This window comes from Parasteatoda tepidariorum, chromosome 4, assembly GCF_043381705.1.
Source record: "Parasteatoda tepidariorum isolate YZ-2023 chromosome 4, CAS_Ptep_4.0, whole genome shotgun sequence".
NCBI classification, from domain to species: domain Eukaryota; kingdom Metazoa; phylum Arthropoda; class Arachnida; order Araneae; family Theridiidae; genus Parasteatoda; species Parasteatoda tepidariorum.
In genome coordinates, this window is record NC_092207.1 from 75,445,903 (window position 1) to 75,464,541 (window position 18,639).

Consider the following 18,639-nt stretch of genomic DNA (forward strand, 5'->3'; position numbering starts at 1 on the left):
TATATATATATATACACATGTGACTTAGATTATACGTGCGATAAACAAATTTCAAATTTCTTCATCGAAAATAAAAGTATCTTTTGAAATTTTGTTTCTTCAAATTGTCGAGAAAAGTTAAATTGAAAACTGATTTTTTTTTCGTAAGAGAAATTTAGCATCACTAAAATTTAAACCCCTTAAAAGAGAATTTTATTTCAGAAAGCTACTGCTTTTATTATAAACAAATTTAAAAAAACAAGTGCATTTATTTCTTATAGGATATTTCTAGAATTTTTGAGCAAGTAAAAAATTACATGGACGCCCATAAAACAGCTTACCTGATATTTTTTACTGTAAGTAAAAGTCATCAGTTCCATTCGAACAAACAACAATTTTATTCTTGTAACACAACTGCAAATAAAGAAAATTCTACATAAATTTTATTAAACACTTACAGTTGTTATTTTCCATACAAATATTTCAATATTACACGAACTGGAGGCTAATAATAATTACTTCAAGTCATTACCTTGCTTAATTAATAAACATTTATAATATTTAAAATAAAAAAGTATGCATACTCAGTTGTCGGAAAATAATATTTAATCGAGAAAAACACAACATTGAAATATAACGAATTACTTCTCTAAAAAACGGGACTGAAGCATCAATCAAGCCGCAAGTATCAATTATCTTAAGTGGCACATTCTATATCTTACACAAAGATTTCAATTCTTTCACTATATATTTCTTACTTATCATAAAGACAGGTACGAAGCTCTGTAGAACGCTAACTAATTATGCACCGAAGTTGTCAGGTACAAAAAATAAAAATATATGACGGTTACAATAAAATGCATAAACAAATAATAAATCTAAGCAAAAGACGTAAAGGAGAAAGAGTTATATTTCAACAAATTTGATGTGCGATACGGTGCTGTATTTAATTAACTTGACGTTAATTAATATTCCAACTTATGTGAAGAAACTTAGCTTTACTTTAACCCACCATTTTGCTTATAAACAATCAGCTGATCCTGTCATCATAGGTTTAATGTGTGGGTATCTGAGATCTTCTTCAAGTGCAAGTACCCTATTGTAAAATGGTTAATTAGTTTAGATACCTATTTATATAAGTTAAATTATAACAAATTGCCCATCAAATGATGAATTTCATAAAATACTTTAGAATAAATAGAAAAACACTACTTTTAGTTTATTTTTTGATAACTTTTTATTAATTTTATACTGATGACAGTCTAAGAAATCTGAATCTTCATTTAAGAAAACTGGATATCGAGTGATTTATTTGTCCATTGAAAATGCACAGACCCATCATTATTTTAATCTGATTACTTTTAAACTTTTTATATATTGATTTACTATTTGCATGTACACGTATTGAATGTTTATATTTGATAGTGTAGGTAAGAAATGAAGCCTATATGGATGCTGACTTGCAGTAATTTCAATCTTTTATGTTAGTTTATTAAATAAATGAGCAAAATTATCTATACTCACTTTTTCCTCTTTGATCCCACCTGGAAATTAATAACAGCCTAATTTAATTAAAATTCGCTGAATTTTAAAAATGCATTGAGCTCAGACTGATTTTAGAATAGAGCGCATAAGTTTTTTAGAAGAGAAATAAATGCAAAGAAAACTGCTGATAAAAATTGATGAGGAAATAATAATTAGTCGAGAAAATTACGAGGATGTGATAGAATAATGAGTACCATGAGATGACCACGATCAATAAACATCATTTTAGATACCGAAAATGCTGTGCTTAGATTTGATATTAAAATTATTTGGAGGAAAAGAGTCAATATATTTTGATCAAACACATGCCCATTCTCCAAACGTAAATGAAAACCACATTTGAAAATGAAAATTAAAGTAATAAAAACAAAAAGAGGAAAATGGTAAAAAGCAATAAAGGTAAATGAAGGTAAAAGTAGGTAAGAGATAAAGAACAAAATTAGATAAAGTTAAAAAAATTATAGATAAAGGTAAAAAAATAATTAGAGAAGTTCTCTTTGGCAATGTAGCGTTTTCATTGTCAAATTTATTTTGTTTCCTTCATTTTCGTCTGGTTAGTTTTGAGAATGAGCTTCTGTTTTCAAGAGCTCAAAACAAGCAGTCTTCTTCCAACTTAATAGTTTTTGAAACTAATAGAATTTTTTACAGCATCAAGTATGACTTTTCGCTTCAGTTTTATTTTATTTATTTATTTATTTATTTATGTATTTGATTTTTAGTTTTGGTATTTCAAATTATTCATTTCAATACCAACACAATCTTTTAATGAGTTGCACCTCTAAGTGCATTTTAATAAATGTAATAATGCAAAGCCACCCAGAAGGGGAAAAAATTCTGGAAAAAATACGTAATAAATTCTAATTCAGAAAGAAATATTTAAGCAGAACGAGAGTAAAGGTATCAATTTATCTAAAATTATAAACTTTATAACTTTTTACCTAAAAGGATAAAAAAAGAATCGGAAAAAAAGGTTATTGAATAAGTGTCTTAAGATATAAAACATCAGAACTTAATAATTTGTGACAGGTATAAAAAAAAAGTTAGTTAAAATCTTAATTGATAATTTCTCTTCTAAACCATGTGTTTATACGCTTAATAATATAAAGGCAACACAAAAAGCAACTATTCGAAAAAAAGAAGAACAAAGGAAATAACGTACTATGTCCAGTTTCGGCTCATGCAGTTACAAAATAGTCATACTACAAGTACTCATTTTCGAGTTTCGAGAGTTATGTACTGATCATATAGATTACTGAAGCAGTATTTTTTTAAGACAACAATGCTAGGCTGAACGGTTACTTATAGTAAAGTATTTCTCGGTACTCATATTGATCTACCAAAATTATATTTCATTGCTATTCTACAGCAGGAAGAAAAAGATAAAATAAAATTACATACTTCTGTGGAGGAATATACATATTCTTCGACTTTAATTTCAATATCTTCTTCACTGTAATTGAAATTTAAACAAGTATTTTTATTAAAAACAATCTGAAGAAGCAAGAAGCTACATTAACAGGAAATCTGTGGACACAAAACGGAATGTGTGCACACATGCCCAATTAACAATTCTTAAACAATGCAATCAAAATTTGGTGCAAAATCATTCGAAGACACGAAGTTTGTCACTGTTTATTCTTTAACTCCCGACCACTAATTCGTTCGCTGTAGCCCCAAAACGAGTTTTTCTTAAAAAATAGCACAACGCACAGCTGCAATTTAAAATGCAGATGGCGAATTTTCATATTATCATTAGGAGAATCTAATTTTTGCTAGCTTTCAGTTCTATTCAATCGAATTTCATTGAAAATTAAATCACGTGCGAAATTGATTTAATCGCTCGTTATATTGAATTCAACTGGACGGCTAGAAGTGCGTCTTCGAAGTTGTAGTTTTCATTTTAAAACTTAACATACAGATCACGAGCGATTCTCAACAGCTATGGCACCCTCTCCATACACAGCACAAATGACACGAGCAGTTTTTACGGTATTAGACTCTTGATCAACAACGGCAACAAAAAAACGTGTAAATAATGTTCTCATCTTGGCAATCAATTTTAATGATCTGAAACGAAACTAAAATTCACTCGAGCAAGAAAATAGATTCTGGTCGAACAAAACACCCTCTTTCGAATTATCTAAAACATTATGCCAAAAATACTTGATGACATGCGGAATGATAAAATTCTATTTTATTTTATAACCGTCGTTGAACAGCCGACAGCCGCTGAGAACACAAAGATAGTCCTCAAGTCAATAGGTTCCTTAAAAAAAGAGCTACGTTACCGTGGTATTAGATACAAGCATGAATAAAACCAGGTAAAATTAGTTCAAACATAGTTTTCATATCAAATAAGGACTTTCCTAAATTGTACTTTTTCTTCCTAAAGCAACTTGTTTTAGCTAATTTTTCTTGCAAATTGAATCAACATTTCAAAATAGTGAATAATGTAAAGATAGCAAAAATTAAATTTGAAAAAATAAATATCGACTTACTAACAGGCTTGTTGACAGTTTTCTAAACACAGTGAATAAAAATCATCATAAGGCTCTAAACAAAAGAAATAAGAAGAAGAAGAAGGTTAATAAACAATGACTTAATTTATCATTATTTAACAAGGTTATCAAAAATTTCTCTAAATGCAATTCAAAACTAATCCAGAGTTGAAATTAGATATGTTGAGGTATTCAGATTTGTTCGTATTCCAAATGCATGAAATACGACTACTTTTGTAAAATGATTACACACTTAAAGATATTCACGTATTACTAAAAAAAAAAAAAAAACTAAAAAAAATTTGAAAATGGTAGAAAACTCCCCTCTTCTTGCTCGCTAACCCTCGTATTTGCTTCCAATTTATTATTTCCCCTTCCCCTTAAACGACAATATTTTTCACAAAAGCACAGAATATTTTGTTTTCAAAATTTACAATTATGTTAGCATATTAAACATACCGAAATATAAATTTCAAACCAAAATTTACGTTGAATTTCCAAATAAAAGTGGCTCTTTCAGCATGTCACATTGAAGCTCCGTAGTTGCATTTCAGAGGGATTGACCAAGCATGGTATTTTTCCCAAGAAAATTAAAAGTTAATAGTTCTCGAATAAGTTGTCGAATCTTAATTTCTTTTCTTTTTTTTTTTTTTTCTTTTTTTTTCTTTAAATTTCGTCGTACCCCTTGTACTTTTTTCTACATACCATCATACTTTCACGTTTCTGAAACTTACAGATTTTGTAAGAGAAAGAAAAATTTAACATAAAACAAGTGATAAAAATTCATGAAAAAAAAGCTTAAAATAGCAATAACTTTCGAACGAATTAGAATTTCAAAAAAATTATGTGTTTTGTGTTCATAAGCAAATATTATTCCTTCAAAATAGTTTCAACTCTTGAATTGCATTCTTGCGACCTATAGAGTAGCCTATAAGGTTCCTACACGGTTAACAGTTAATAATTCTGGAACAAATAATTGAATATTAAATAATTTTATTCCGTTGTTTTACAACACTCTAGTGTAATTTCAAATTTCTAAATTTTAGAATTTCTGAGTTACAAAACAAAGTAACATTAACTTGAACACTTGAAACAATGGTGGCGGTTACGATTTTTTTATATGATTTTTATACTGGCTATTTTTCAATGATCACGCTTAATATGTGCTTACATATTAAAAATAAAGTAAAAAATATCATTATGGTATATTAAGAGGAGTGCCTCAAGTTTCAGCAGGCAATTAACAGGTTTTGTTTTTTTATGCAATTATGATTATCGAAGTGTAAAGAAAGGATTGAAAGCATCAAAAAGTTGCTAATTTATCTTGTTAGTTTGAAATGCATTCAACTATCACTCTCTAGGTTAATCTTCCAATTAACTGGTATTAAATGATTTTTATCCCTCTTTTGCTCTCATTGTACTCAATAGGGATTGATAAGTGTATGGAAACGTTTTATTTCCTAATCACTAAAATATTTATTTCTAATATGTATGCTTTTTGCCTCATTTTTGACAAAACTCGTAAAAATACATATTCAGGGTGGTCGTAATCGAACATCCTGCATATTCCAGTAACCATGTGAATAACAAAAATTTGAATTACCTTTGAAGCAGAAAAGTTCGTTTTCAGTAGGGTATGACACATATACTGGATTGAAACATCCATACTTTGTAATGGATTTGTTCAAAACACACTCGTCTATGCACATCTGGCGAAAGAGAAGGAAAAAATAGGATCTGTTTATAATAAATTTCATCTATTTATTTTCAATTTTATATTTCATTTTAGTATCATAAATATATAGAGCTCGCAATGAGTTTCATTTTAAATTGAATTATCATACACAATTTGAATAGAGAAATATTTTATTTATTTAATAGTGTAGTTCTCTGACACTTAGCATAAAACAGTTTACTCTGTGGAAAAAATTTGGAGAATTCCCATCCAAGCTGTAATTTAATATTTTCACTTGCCAAACGGATTATAATATTAAGCACAATTTGTGCACGCAACTCATTGTGTATGAAATTGATCGATAAGTTCCTAATCATTTAACGAATCTCTTTAAGGTTGTTTTTCGAAGTCTCCGTTGAAATATGAAATTATGCTTTTTTGCGAATAATATGCTATTTTTATGACTGATAAAAGTTTCAAACTGTTACTAAAAATTGCACCCCGACAACAATGGATAACTGCAAAATCATCATTAGATTTTTATCTATAGTTAAATTTGAAGTAAAAAATAAAAATAAAACATTTATGAGTTGTGAATGCCTCACTGGGAAGTTAAAAAATAAGCTGTTTTAATTTCCAGTCAATACAAAATATATATCAGCTATATCGACGTCAAAGAAGAAAAAAAATTTCGGTATTTTTTTTTCTTTTTTCCTTTTTAAAAAAAATTTAAAAGTGTGAAGCAAAACGCAGAAATCTATTTGCCAAATAGGGTTAGTTTTCTTCTGGAGAATCCAAATCTGCAATAAAAATTAGGGGGTAGTATATTTAAGATTTCAAAGTTGCCCCTGAAGAGGAATATCGAGTTTTGTATCATTGGATAGCTTGCATAGCTATCTAATGATAGCGAGTTTTGGATCGTTGAATAGCTTTTAAGAAAATTCTGAATGCCTCTGTTTTCACAATTTCGATTCATATATTTTTCGAGATATTTGACAGTGCTCAAACTTTTTTTGCACCCTGAATATTACAGATGCTTTTATTTTCAAATACAAATTAATGTATGTATATTTCTTATACTATTACTTATTACCTGTAATATGCTTCAATTAAACTCTGGAAAAACTATGAAAGGCATGTTTATAGTATACTATAAAAATGAATACAACAGGGTATAATCCGCTGACGATTTTACTTGCTAAAAGAACCGTATTTTGATCAGCATCATTACCCAGTCTATTCCTTCATCACCGCCTTAATACATGTTGTTGGAATCCTAGTCAAAAATCAAGATAATTGCCAAAAATTAACATCGATGAGAAAACATGAGAAAATAAAAGCGCTATCGAAATCAACCGAATCACAACTAAGGAAGGCGGGACTGAAAGTTTCAGTGAACCTGTTTAATTACCGGAGGAAACAAAGAGAAATTGAAAGGTAATTACTCCTCCAAGTTTTATATGGCAATCAAACTAGTTTTGTTGTTTGTCCTCCCAATTTCTTCACTAGAAATTCTACAATTTCTAAATTGTTCTTTCCTTCGCTGTACCAATTTGTGACCCACTAATTTGCATATTTTTTCTTTCATAATTTTCAATGATTTTAAACATTTAAAAATATACATTTAGGGTGGCAGATGCGAAAACCTGTATTGGAAAGAAGCATTCCCATAAATGTTCTCGTTTTCAAAAGCACGACACGAATAGTGAGATAATCAGTGGTAGCTCATAGGATTGAGCGTTCGCCTTAAGTGTTATAGCTTGCAATGAGTTGAACCGGGTTCGATTCCCAGCGATGGCAGGTTGTTACGAATTCCGCACCCGGCTCGCACCAAATACAGTTCTGATATAAAATATCCTCAGTGCTAGACAAATTAGGGGTTAGAGTCCCCTTGCCATGAGTGATTTTCATGGTTTTTCTTTCCATGTAACGCAAATGCGGATTAGTTCTATCTAAAAGTCCACGAAGGCAAATTTCTCCCAATACTTGATCCATCCATGAATTCCTTGGCTTCTAAATTTCAAAATTACAAGGCTGCGGAGTTGAATATTAGTAGCCGTAAACCCAAAATTAGAGCGGCTGTTCAACGATGGTTATAAAATAAAATAAAATGGTAAAAAACACTCGGGAAAAAACTTCTCGACTTCTGCCTGTTTTGCTACACTGCTTTTACCAAATTAAGTTCCCAAGATTGTCACGGGGTATTAGATTCCTTGACATTTACCTGATTTTCTCATGCTTTTGTGACCATTCGGTGTGAAGCAACATTAATTATAGTATTTATACCGTTATAATCAAGTATTATTTATATTTGTTTAAAAAACGTCAAACCTTTTGATTAAGAGGCCCAATTCCACCACGATCTCTCCATAAGCTTTCATAATCAGTGCAGTTTGTTCTGTAAGGTGCCGGCAAAAGATATTTTACAGTCTGAAAAAACATGTATTTATTTAAATCGAAGTCTTCTCGACTGATTGACAGTTAATTAAAATTTCAATTAAATATTTCTTTGAATTATATGAAAGTGAGTAAACAGTAGAAAGCATCTCAAACATTGAATGTTAGTCATGATTTAATCAAATATACTCTGCATAAAATAGTTGTATTTTTTCCCAAAAATTTAAATGCTCGTTACACCTTATAACAATTATCAAATTAACGAAACTCTAAATTAAATATCGTTATTTCTCAAACGCAGAATCATTAAAATGTTTCTTTGGTAAAAAATAATTTTTATTTTAAATATTAATTATAAATTTTATTGTAAACTTTAATTCCTATATTCCTATATTAAATATCAGTTTTAAAAATTGGAAGAAACCATTGGAATAAAAAGTAAATTCTAAAAGAAAGCAAAGAATGCTCCAGTTTATAGCTACCTCCACAATCACTCAATTTAAATTTATAGCTCCCTTTAAATTGACATTTCCTTACAAAGTTGTTTATTTGTTTTTCCAAATACGTGTTGATAATCGTTTCTTATAATAATTGCACGAAATATCATTACGGCCTAAAAAATATTTAAAAATTTAGAGTTTTATTTATTTGTAGGATTCATGATGGAACTAACACATATTTAGAAGCAAATCTATTTAAAAAAATTTAAAAACTAAAGTGGAATATGAATGTGAGATCTAAAATGGATGCCACTTAGCTGTGCGAAGGTTTATTTAGTATAAATTTACAGAACATCGCTAATGTAAATTTGTATTTACTTTAAGTGAAAAATATCTATTAATTGAATTTTTGGGGTAACACGTTAACTTATCACAACATTTTTAAAAACTCAGACTATTCTGATCATTCAAACAATGCCAGTAAATACTAAAAGTAATATTTTGTAGGGAGGGGGGGGAGAGAATCAAACACAAATGTATGTACAGTGCACAAAAAAAAACCCTGAATAATTTTAGATCTATTCAGAAGTACGTTTTTTAAGTGCGTTTTTGTGTCTAATTTCGTAACTTAAAATATCGTCTGCACAATTAGAATGTTTGAGGCTACCCCCTCGAACCATTAAGATTGAACGTAAAGATCCGATAATTAAAACAAAAGTTATTCAGGGTGGTCCATTTCTTTTTCTTTCTTTTATTGGCGCCTTGTACGCTGCCTGCCATTAAAATTGCTATACCAGAAAGGAAGGCAAAAAGCAAAATGGTATGTATTGTACGCATATTGCGCTATATTAGAATGAGCAAATGATTAAGTTAACAGGTTTTTATTTCGTATAGATTATAAATCAGCTCCAAAGTATTGACTGTAATAACAGCTTTTATCCCTCTGAACAAAGACAGAGGGGTAAAAGTTTGTGATACAATTCAAACAGAGATTGAATGCCAACTTCGGGACAATGCATCTTTAACAACACGCTTTCATTTGTTCAAAGATCATGAGAACGTGCTGGCCATGCTGACAGTCGGATATCTTTTGTATCAAGGAAGATCAAGACAGTACGGTAAACACGCAGTCGTGCATTTTTCTGTTTGTGGTGCAGCGTCAAGGGTAGCAAAAGCCTTGATTGCCACATAGGTGATTCATACTGCGCAGTAGTCGAACTGTTTGAGCACAAACTTCTCATATTACTAACGACTGCGTTTCCATAGTGTAATGTGGCTGTGCAACCAATTATGACCTGGCGAATAAGATAACTATCTTCTTGGCTATTAGCGATAGAGGGCAGCTTAAATTCAGCACTACGTACAAATGACACTCCTAAACCAATCAATTCCATTTTTTTTTCGTGCACAGTTTAGGGTTCTATTAGCCAATGCGAACAGCAATAATGCAGTATGGTAAACAGCAGCCCTGATAGGCTATAATCTTTCTTTAATCAAAGTCAGGCACATACTGGGAGTATCATTTCTTCTTCTCACATTTGGAGATTAGGAGAAAAAAATTAGAACCTCGTCATCATTTCAATTTTAAAATTTATTGTTTTACTGGCATACATTAAAAGAACTTTCTTAAAGGGTGAAAAAATAAATCGATAAATAGATTACTTTCTTTAGATACATGTTGTAAGTAGAGCATGGTTGAATGGAAAAACCAGTGGTAAATGGATCCACTTTCATGAACGGGGAATGCACTGCCATTTGGATTGCTAGTGGAGTCGCCGTGTAAAAGTTGTCATCTGTTATACTAACGCTAATTTCAAAAACTGAAAGAGAAGTATCAATGAATAATCGGTGGGAAAATGAATCACACTTTTAAATGTATAACCCATAAGTCTAGTTTCTATTTATTTTATTTTCGATGAAAGTTTTGGTCGTGTCCCGAAGGAAACCGTAAAATAAAACGACTCATTAATTAATTTTTAGAATTTAATGGTACCCAGCAATAGATGGAATAAAGATAACAGTTCGAGAAGTTTTAGCCGCTAGCAGGAGTATTGGAGCGAGAAACAGCTGTTATTTCTGTAATTACTAATTTTTGCTTATGTATAAAAAAAAGGTTATTTGATTATGTTTCCTTTGCTGACTGCGTTAAAATCTCATCTGGAGTCTTTATTAACGGTATTATGCAACTGAGTTTGAGATATTGCTCAGAGTAATTTGCATCCACCGATCATTCAATCTCATTATCATCATTTGAAAAATTTAAAAATATTAAATTATGCAATGTTTACTAGCAAATAACATTTCTTAGGTGAATAGAAGCATGAAGCATGAAAAACAGATATTAAAACTTACAATCCCTTTCATTAACAGTTCTTAAAACAGCAGAGCTATTTTCCCAGAGTGTGTTAAAGGCGAAACAGTTCGTAGGTAGGTGCTGAAAATTAAAGACGGAAACTTGTTGAGGGCTGAAAAACAACAAAAAACAAAAAGGATAAATCAATTTTATTAGATATATAAAATATTTAGGATTTTGAAATATAAAATATTTCAAAGGATTTTCTTAAATACGTGTCTCTATAAATTTGAATAATTTAAAATCAACAGTGATAGAAATGAAAAAAATAGCTATGTATTAAAAGGCAAAATTAAAGGAAAAGTGGTACTAATTCGTTTAGGTGAAACGTTACTATTACTGTTATAACGTTACGTCAGTTACTATTACTGACGCCAATGATGCTTAATTAGTTTTAATAGATACATATTGAAATAAGCTACGTAATAAAATGAAAAATTAATAGCAAAAAGATACTTATTTGTTATGAGGAACTGTACAAAAACGCCATATTATTTTTGAAGTCAATGCTTAGTTAATTTTGATAGATATTAATTGAATTCGTATTAATTGAAAAAAAAAGCTATGAGCTAAAAAGCAAAGTGAATAGAAAAAAGTGCTTATTTGTTTAGGGAACCATAAATAATCGTACTAAAATTTAAGCCGATGACGCTCATTTAATTTTGGTATTACGTATGACTGGTACTATGGTAATATGCGCAGTTTTAATATGGAATTTTAAACGAATTTTCCTTAATTTCAGAATAATTGTTTTTCAGTGTAGCAAAGATAGTGTAGAATTGAAAGAAATTATTTCCTTTATTATTTATTAATATTTTAAATAGTATATTAAAGGTCAGATAGAGAAATGCTCCTGCTCTGAAGTCCTTATCGAAGTTTTTATAAGAATGTTATTTGTTTTTAAAATTTCGAGTTAATTTACTACCACTGATGAATGTATTTCGCACAAATGTTAGAGGGTATGTAAATAGGTATCATACACACTGTTATAAGTACACAGTATTTTAATAGTGTATTTGGTGATTATTAAAAANTAGATAAATAGATTACTTTTTTTAGATACATGTTGTAAGTAGAGCATGGTTGAATGGAAAAACCAGTGGTAAATGGATCCACTTTCATGAACGGGGAATGCACTGCCATTTGAATTGCCAGTGGAGTCGCCGTGTAAAAGTTGTCATCTGTTATACTAACGCTAATTTCAAAAACTGAAAGAGAAGTATCAATGAATAATCGGGGGGAAATGAATCACACTTTAAAATTTATAACTTATAAGTCTAGTTTCTATTTATTTTATTTTCGATGAAAATTTTGGTCGTGCCCCGAAGGAAATCGTAAAATAAAACGACTCATTAATTAATTCTTAGAATTTAATGGTACCTAGAAATAGATAGAATAAAGATAACAGTTCGAAAATTTTTAGCTGGAACCAGGAGTATTGGAGCAGGAAACAGCTGTTATTTCTGTAATTACTAATTTGTATCATTTGATTATGTTTCCTTTGCTGACTGCGTTAAAATCTCATCTGGAGTCTTTATAAAAGGCATTATGCAACTGAGTTTGGGATACTGCTCAGGGTAATTTGCATCCACCAATCATTCGATCTCATTATCGTTATTTGAAAAATTAAAAAATAATTTATTTTTCTTAAATTTCCAAAGAGCTGCACAATCGGTCTTGCCGATGAGCAGACCTAGTTAAAAAATATTTAATGATGCAATGTTTACTAACAAATAACATTTCTTGGGTGAATAAAAGTAAGCATGAAAAGCAGATACTAAAACTTACAATCCCTTTCATTAACAGTTCTTAAAACAGCAGAGCTATTTTCCCAGAGAGTGTTAAAGGCGAAACAGTTCGTTGGTAGGTGCTGAAAATTAAACACGGACACTTGTTGGGGGCTGAAAAACAACAAAAAACAAAAAGGATAAATTACTTTTTCTAGATATATAAAATATTTCAATATTGTGAAACTTTGTCCAAAGTTATTCCATTTTGGATGTTATAGTTAAATTTAAAATATGTGGAAGAATGTAAATTGAACTCATAAAAAATTAAACAAGACAGTGTATATTAAATCAAAAGAATTGTTGTGGCATGGTGCTTAAGTAGTGATGCAGTTAAAATGTTTTATAAATTACTTTATTTTTCTAAATTTTAATATTTCATTCCTTTTATGGCCCAATGAACCTATTTGGTTATAGCGGAATGTTTAAACAACGTAATTTGTCAACTTCTCTTTCTGCCTATATTAACAAAATGAAAATTTTGAAGTTAAAGAAAACAAAAGAACATTATAAAGAAAAATCCAGTAAATCAATGTTATAAGAATAAAGACAAACTGTTTACCTTGATTTCTTAGGTAACATGATTAAGACGCATATAACATTTGGTTACTGGACCAAGCAAAAAGCCACTATAAGCAAAGAATAACAGTGAGCATTTCTTTTAAAGTACTAAGTTGATTTTTTAGGTATTACCTATTAGTATCTATCTACAGAAATATATACCATTGTGGTTCACATTTGGCACAAGAAGATTTTGACAATCAAAGTTTAAGAGAATAGCCTTATTTTAAAGTTTTTTGAATTACCTTTCGCCGTTTGTGCCTTTTACTCATTTCACAAAAACTAGTACCACATTTAAATTAATAAAAAAATATTTAATTATTTTTTTATTAGCTATATCAGATAATTTCAATGATCAACTTTAACGGAGTAGCATGGATATACTACGCCCCCAAATTAATATTTTTGAAATTAACTGAAACCACGCATTTATTTTGTTTCAAAAGATTTTTTTAAGAACATGTCTCGATAAATGTTAATAGTTTAAAATCAACAGGGACAGAAATGAAACAAAAATAGCTATGCATTAAAAGGCAAATTTAATAGAAAAATGGTACTGTTTCGTTTAGCCGAAACGTAAAATTCGCTTTACTATTATTGAAGCCAATTATTTTTAATTAATTTAAGTAATAGATGCATATTGAAATAAGCTATGTACGAAAATGAAAAGTTAATGGAGAAAAGATACTTATTTGTTTTGGGAAACGTTTAAAAACACTATATTATTTTTGACATAAATGCTTAATTACTTTTGATAATATGAATTGATTGAAAAAAAAGCTATGAACTAAAAAGAAAAAATTTATAGAGAAGAAGAACTTATTTGTTTAAGAGAACCGTAAATAATCACCATACAAACATTTACGCCGATGATGCTTATTTAATTTTGGCAATAAGTATTATGGTATGGTAATTTGCGCAGTTTTAATAGCGAATTATACAGCGGAGTTTTCATAATTTCAGAATAATTTTTTTAGGGATAGCAAAGATAGTGTATTAGTATTTTAATGAATTAGAATTGAAATAACCTATTTCTTTTATTATTTATGAATACAGTCGAACCTGTTTATCTCGAATCTCACTGGAAGGGAGAAAAACTTGAGATAAAGAGGTTTCGAGTTATACAGGTGCTTTAAAGAATTAAATTTAATTAAGAAATTCTATTAAAAGTGCTTTAATTGCTTTCAGTTGAAAAAATAGGCATTTCTTAAAATAATTTTATACCACATACATCTATTTACATAACATTTTTTAACTTACATTTAAGACAGAAAATAATTTTTCAAAGGTTTTTGACTTATAACCTTATTTGTTTCGATTGTTCTTTTAAGGTTAGAAAGGGAGCAAATTTCTCATAGCCAACATTTTCCTGGGGTTCAAGAATAGATCATAAGAATTCTACTGCTTTTTCTACATCTTTTGCGTTCACATTTGGTTCATCAATATAATCTTCAGCGTCTTCCTTTTCATCTGATATTCTCTTTACATTATCGATGATTTCCGCATGTTGCCAGGCAGTTGTCCACTTGTGAAAATCTTCAAAATCGATGTCAACATTAAATCCAGATCTTATTACGTTTCATTCTGTCAAATCTGGCACTGCATTTTCAGCGTCAAAAGATTCTTCTTCTTTACTGATGCCTTCCTCCTCTTGTTCATAATTTCACGGCTCTTCCTAAAACCAGCTTTCCATTTTGGATACTTTTTAGACACATTTCTCCAGGCAAAACAGTAGGATTTTGATAGCATCTAACATCTTTATTTTTGGAAGAGAACTTTTTTCATCTATAAGTTTGTGTACCAACGGTTTTCTATAGTTCACTTTAAAATTCCAAGAAACACCCCCAACCTGTTCATCCCTACTTCCTGTGGGTTCACGAAATTCATCTCTGTCTGCAAGTTCTACTGATAAAGAAAGTTTTGGTATTTGTGCTCTATTATTAGAAATTCGAAAAACGGAGGTTTTGAAGGAAAAAAAATCGACATAAACATGGAAAATACATTGGTTTTAGACAGAAAATGTAGGGAATTTTAGAAATTTTGAGATATAGAGGTTTTTGAGACAAAGACATTTGAGATAAACAGGTTCAAATGTATTTTAAATAGTATATTAAAGGTCAGATAGAGAAATACTCCTGCTTTGAAATCCTTATCAAGGTTTTTATGTGAATCCTATTAGTTCTTAAAATTTTGACTTCAATTTGCGATCACTGATAAATGTATTTCTCACAAAATTTAAATGTTAGAGAGTATGTAATAGTACACTATTATAAGTAAAAAGTATTATATTGGTGTATTCGGTGATTATTAAAACTGCATCCACACTGCAGGTTTATTAATTACCAGTTTCAATACAGATACTGCGGAAATAGTGGTCTTACAGGCCCAAAAATTGATAGTATAGACGAAAACTAATTGATAGTGACAAATTTTGACCACCATGAGCTAGCTGAGGGCAATAGCGTCATGCCAAGGCAGTATTGAATATAGTTTATCGTCATTCTATTGGATGATGAACTACAAAATAAGGGTTTTATTTAATTTAATAACCTAAAGTCACCGCGAAGGGCAACAAACAATAATAAATAAATGATAGAATTATTTGATCTTTATTAATTGTGTTGGTATATACCTTCTAGTTTTGAGCATGATTTTGATTTACGATTGCATGATTTCTTTTACGAAAAACAAAATTATCTGTTTGCAATATCGCCACGCAGAATAAGCTGTAGTAAGCAGCTGTATACTTTCTAACCGGAAGTAGAGCAGGTTAAGAGCTTGAGATTGTTGTTTACATTTATATTGAAAACACCATCCATCATGAGTTATAAACATTTCCACAATAAAAAAAATAAGGTGGTTAATACTATTATTAGTTAGTTAATATTTTTATGAAAACTGTAGTTCAACGGAAAATTAAAAACATTTTAACAAACCTTAGTTCCTCTTTTCCAAAATAAACTCTATCTATGAACAGATGTTCTGGAACACCAAGTCTTCGATAGAAATTTCGGACGTCGCTTCTGTTATTTGGTAATTCTTCTGGAGTGATAGTGGGCATCTAAGGACAACGATATGTAATAGAATAACTGCACAGCAGAGATGATACGGTGTGTCCAGAAAGTTATGTCACTGAGTCAATTGAAAAAGATTTATCGATCGAATTAAAACAAGAAGTAAAAATGTTTTAAAAATAGGCTCTTCTCGTTTCGCTACGTCACTTCCAGCGAGATTTCTAGGTAACGGAGGTGTCAAGGTTAGTGTCGGTGAAAGTGTCTGAGCTCACTGGAATGCATATAAGCGTAAATAATAAACTCAATGGAATTACTATGTCACCTCCAGCGAGATTTCTGGGTAATGGCGTTGTCACGCTTAGCATCAGTGAAAGTGTCTGAGCATTCTGAAATGTATATATAAGCTTAACCATAAACTCAATGGCATTACTACGTCACTTCCAGCGAGATTTGTAGGTAACGGAGGTGCCACGGTCAGTATCGGAGAGGGTGTCTGAGCGTGTTGGAATGCATAAGCTTAACAATAAACTCAATGGCATTACTACGTCACTCCCAACGAGATTTGTAGGCAACGGAGGTATCAATTCTTAGCATCGATGAAAGTGCCTGAGCATTCTGGAATGTATATAAGCGTAATAATAAACTCAATGGCATTACGCGTCACTTCCAGTGGGAATTGTAGGTAACGGAGGTGTCACGGTGAGTATCTGAGAGGGTGTCTGAGCGTGCTGGAATGCATACGCTTAACCATAAACTCTATGGCATTACTACGTCACTTCCAACAAGATTTGTAGGTAACGGAGGTGTCAATTCTTAGCATCGGTGACAGGTCTGAGCATTCTGGAATGCATATAAGCGTAACCATAAACTCAATGGCATTACTACGTCACTGTATCGGAGTACTACGTCACGGTCAGTATCGGAGAGGGTGTCTGAGCGTGCTGGAATGCATAAGCTTAACAATAAACTCAATGGCATTACTTTCTGGTATGAATATTGTTCACTTTGTCTATAATATGCTTACTTTTTCACTGGATTCTTCGTCGGGAATGTCACTACAAAATTGATAATTCAGCGAGCAGAATTCTTTAAAGTTTTTTGGAGAACATAATTCGGGAAAGCTATTACAGAATGGCTTCTTCCGAATTCTACAAGAAATAAAAAGAAATTACATTATTTTACTGTCGACTAGTTGACTTATACAATAAGACGGAACAGTGCGGCATGTCGCTTAACACTTCCATAGCAGCAATGACGTGCATTTAAATGGGACAATTGTCCTATTCTCTTCGCTTAGAGTTCCCCCGCAGTTCTAAAATGGAAATAAAACACAAATTCCCATAAAACTTGTTTATTTTACTTTAAAAAATATTAATCAATTGTAAATCAATGTCCTTATTCACTAATACAACACTAGAGCACAGCGAATATTCACGGAAGACGAGTTATCTCGTCCGTCGCGATGAAAGAATTAAACAGTTACTGATTTTTATGTTTAAAATAGTGAATGCATAACAATTACACATCAAAAAAGTGCAATTCTTATTTAAGTGGGAGGGAAAAACACAATTTAAATCTAACGAATCACTACTGTGGAAAGCGGAATAGAAAGCTTAATCAGGAAGCTAAATCATTACACGTCTATACCGATGGCTCTTTGTCTGAATTCTCACCAATTGTTGGAACAAGGATATATTCTACTATCTACTAGATTCAGTAGATATTCTGTAGATATTCTACTATCTTTTCCTTTAATGTTCCAGTCGAAAAACAAAACGCCGCCTTTGATGAAGTAATGGCTATCAATGTAGCATGGCTTGTCTCTAGACGCCTTTACAATACGATGGTTATTCTGCCTGACTCCAAAGCTGTCGTTTATAAAGAAAAACTGATCTCTAAGAATATCCTAGATTGTCGGGCTCTTTAGTAGAGTTAGAGGATATGAGGACAGCAAAAAACACTCCCATGGATTCCAGGGCACTGTGATATTTATGACTACGAACAGACAGATATGCTGGCTAAGAGGGGCACACAAATAATTCAACAGCTAAGTACTTATGACTCTTTTCATTGGACAAAACTTTTTAACAAAAATCTAAAGAGGCAAAATGGACAACTTGTCAAATTTTCAATTTGTGATGTAGATTATTGTTAACCGAGCTTTAAGCCAAAACGTAAATATTTCCTCATTAAAAGGCCTTTTCTTTGTTCTAAATGTAAATAAAAACCGGCTCTGAAGCGTGCGGAGAAGTTATCCTTTTCCTTCCTTAAGAATTATAAAAAAATTATTTAGTATCTGTCTAAATAATCTGTCTAAATTGAAAATTTGGACGATTTAAAGTTTTTTATTACCTCAACCTGTAAGTTAAACATTAATATTTTACATATAA

At 30.7% G+C, this 18,639-nt stretch overlaps 1 protein-coding gene across 1 annotated transcript in view; it reads right to left on the minus strand.

Annotated features, from left to right (window-relative positions):
• LOC107439426 (degenerin deg-1-like) overlaps window positions 1-18,471 on the minus strand; it is a 19,693-nt gene extending 1,222 nt beyond the window's left edge. Inside the window, exons 1-10 of the mRNA XM_043050185.2 lie at window positions 17,274-18,471; window positions 16,172-16,296; window positions 12,676-12,788; window positions 11,938-12,095; window positions 8,029-8,127; window positions 5,626-5,731; window positions 4,023-4,077; window positions 2,923-2,974; window positions 1,504-1,523; window positions 321-393 (exon numbers count right to left, since the gene is read on the minus strand). Of these exons, the coding sequence (XP_042906119.1) occupies window positions 321-393; window positions 1,504-1,523; window positions 2,923-2,974; window positions 4,023-4,077; window positions 5,626-5,731; window positions 8,029-8,127; window positions 11,938-12,095; window positions 12,676-12,788; window positions 16,172-16,296 (801 nt within the window). The 5' untranslated portion in view covers window positions 17,274-18,471. The remainder of the gene's footprint in view (window positions 1-320; window positions 394-1,503; window positions 1,524-2,922; window positions 2,975-4,022; window positions 4,078-5,625; window positions 5,732-8,028; window positions 8,128-11,937; window positions 12,096-12,675; window positions 12,789-16,171; window positions 16,297-17,273) is intronic.
• Window positions 18,472-18,639: the final 168 nt, after the last annotated feature.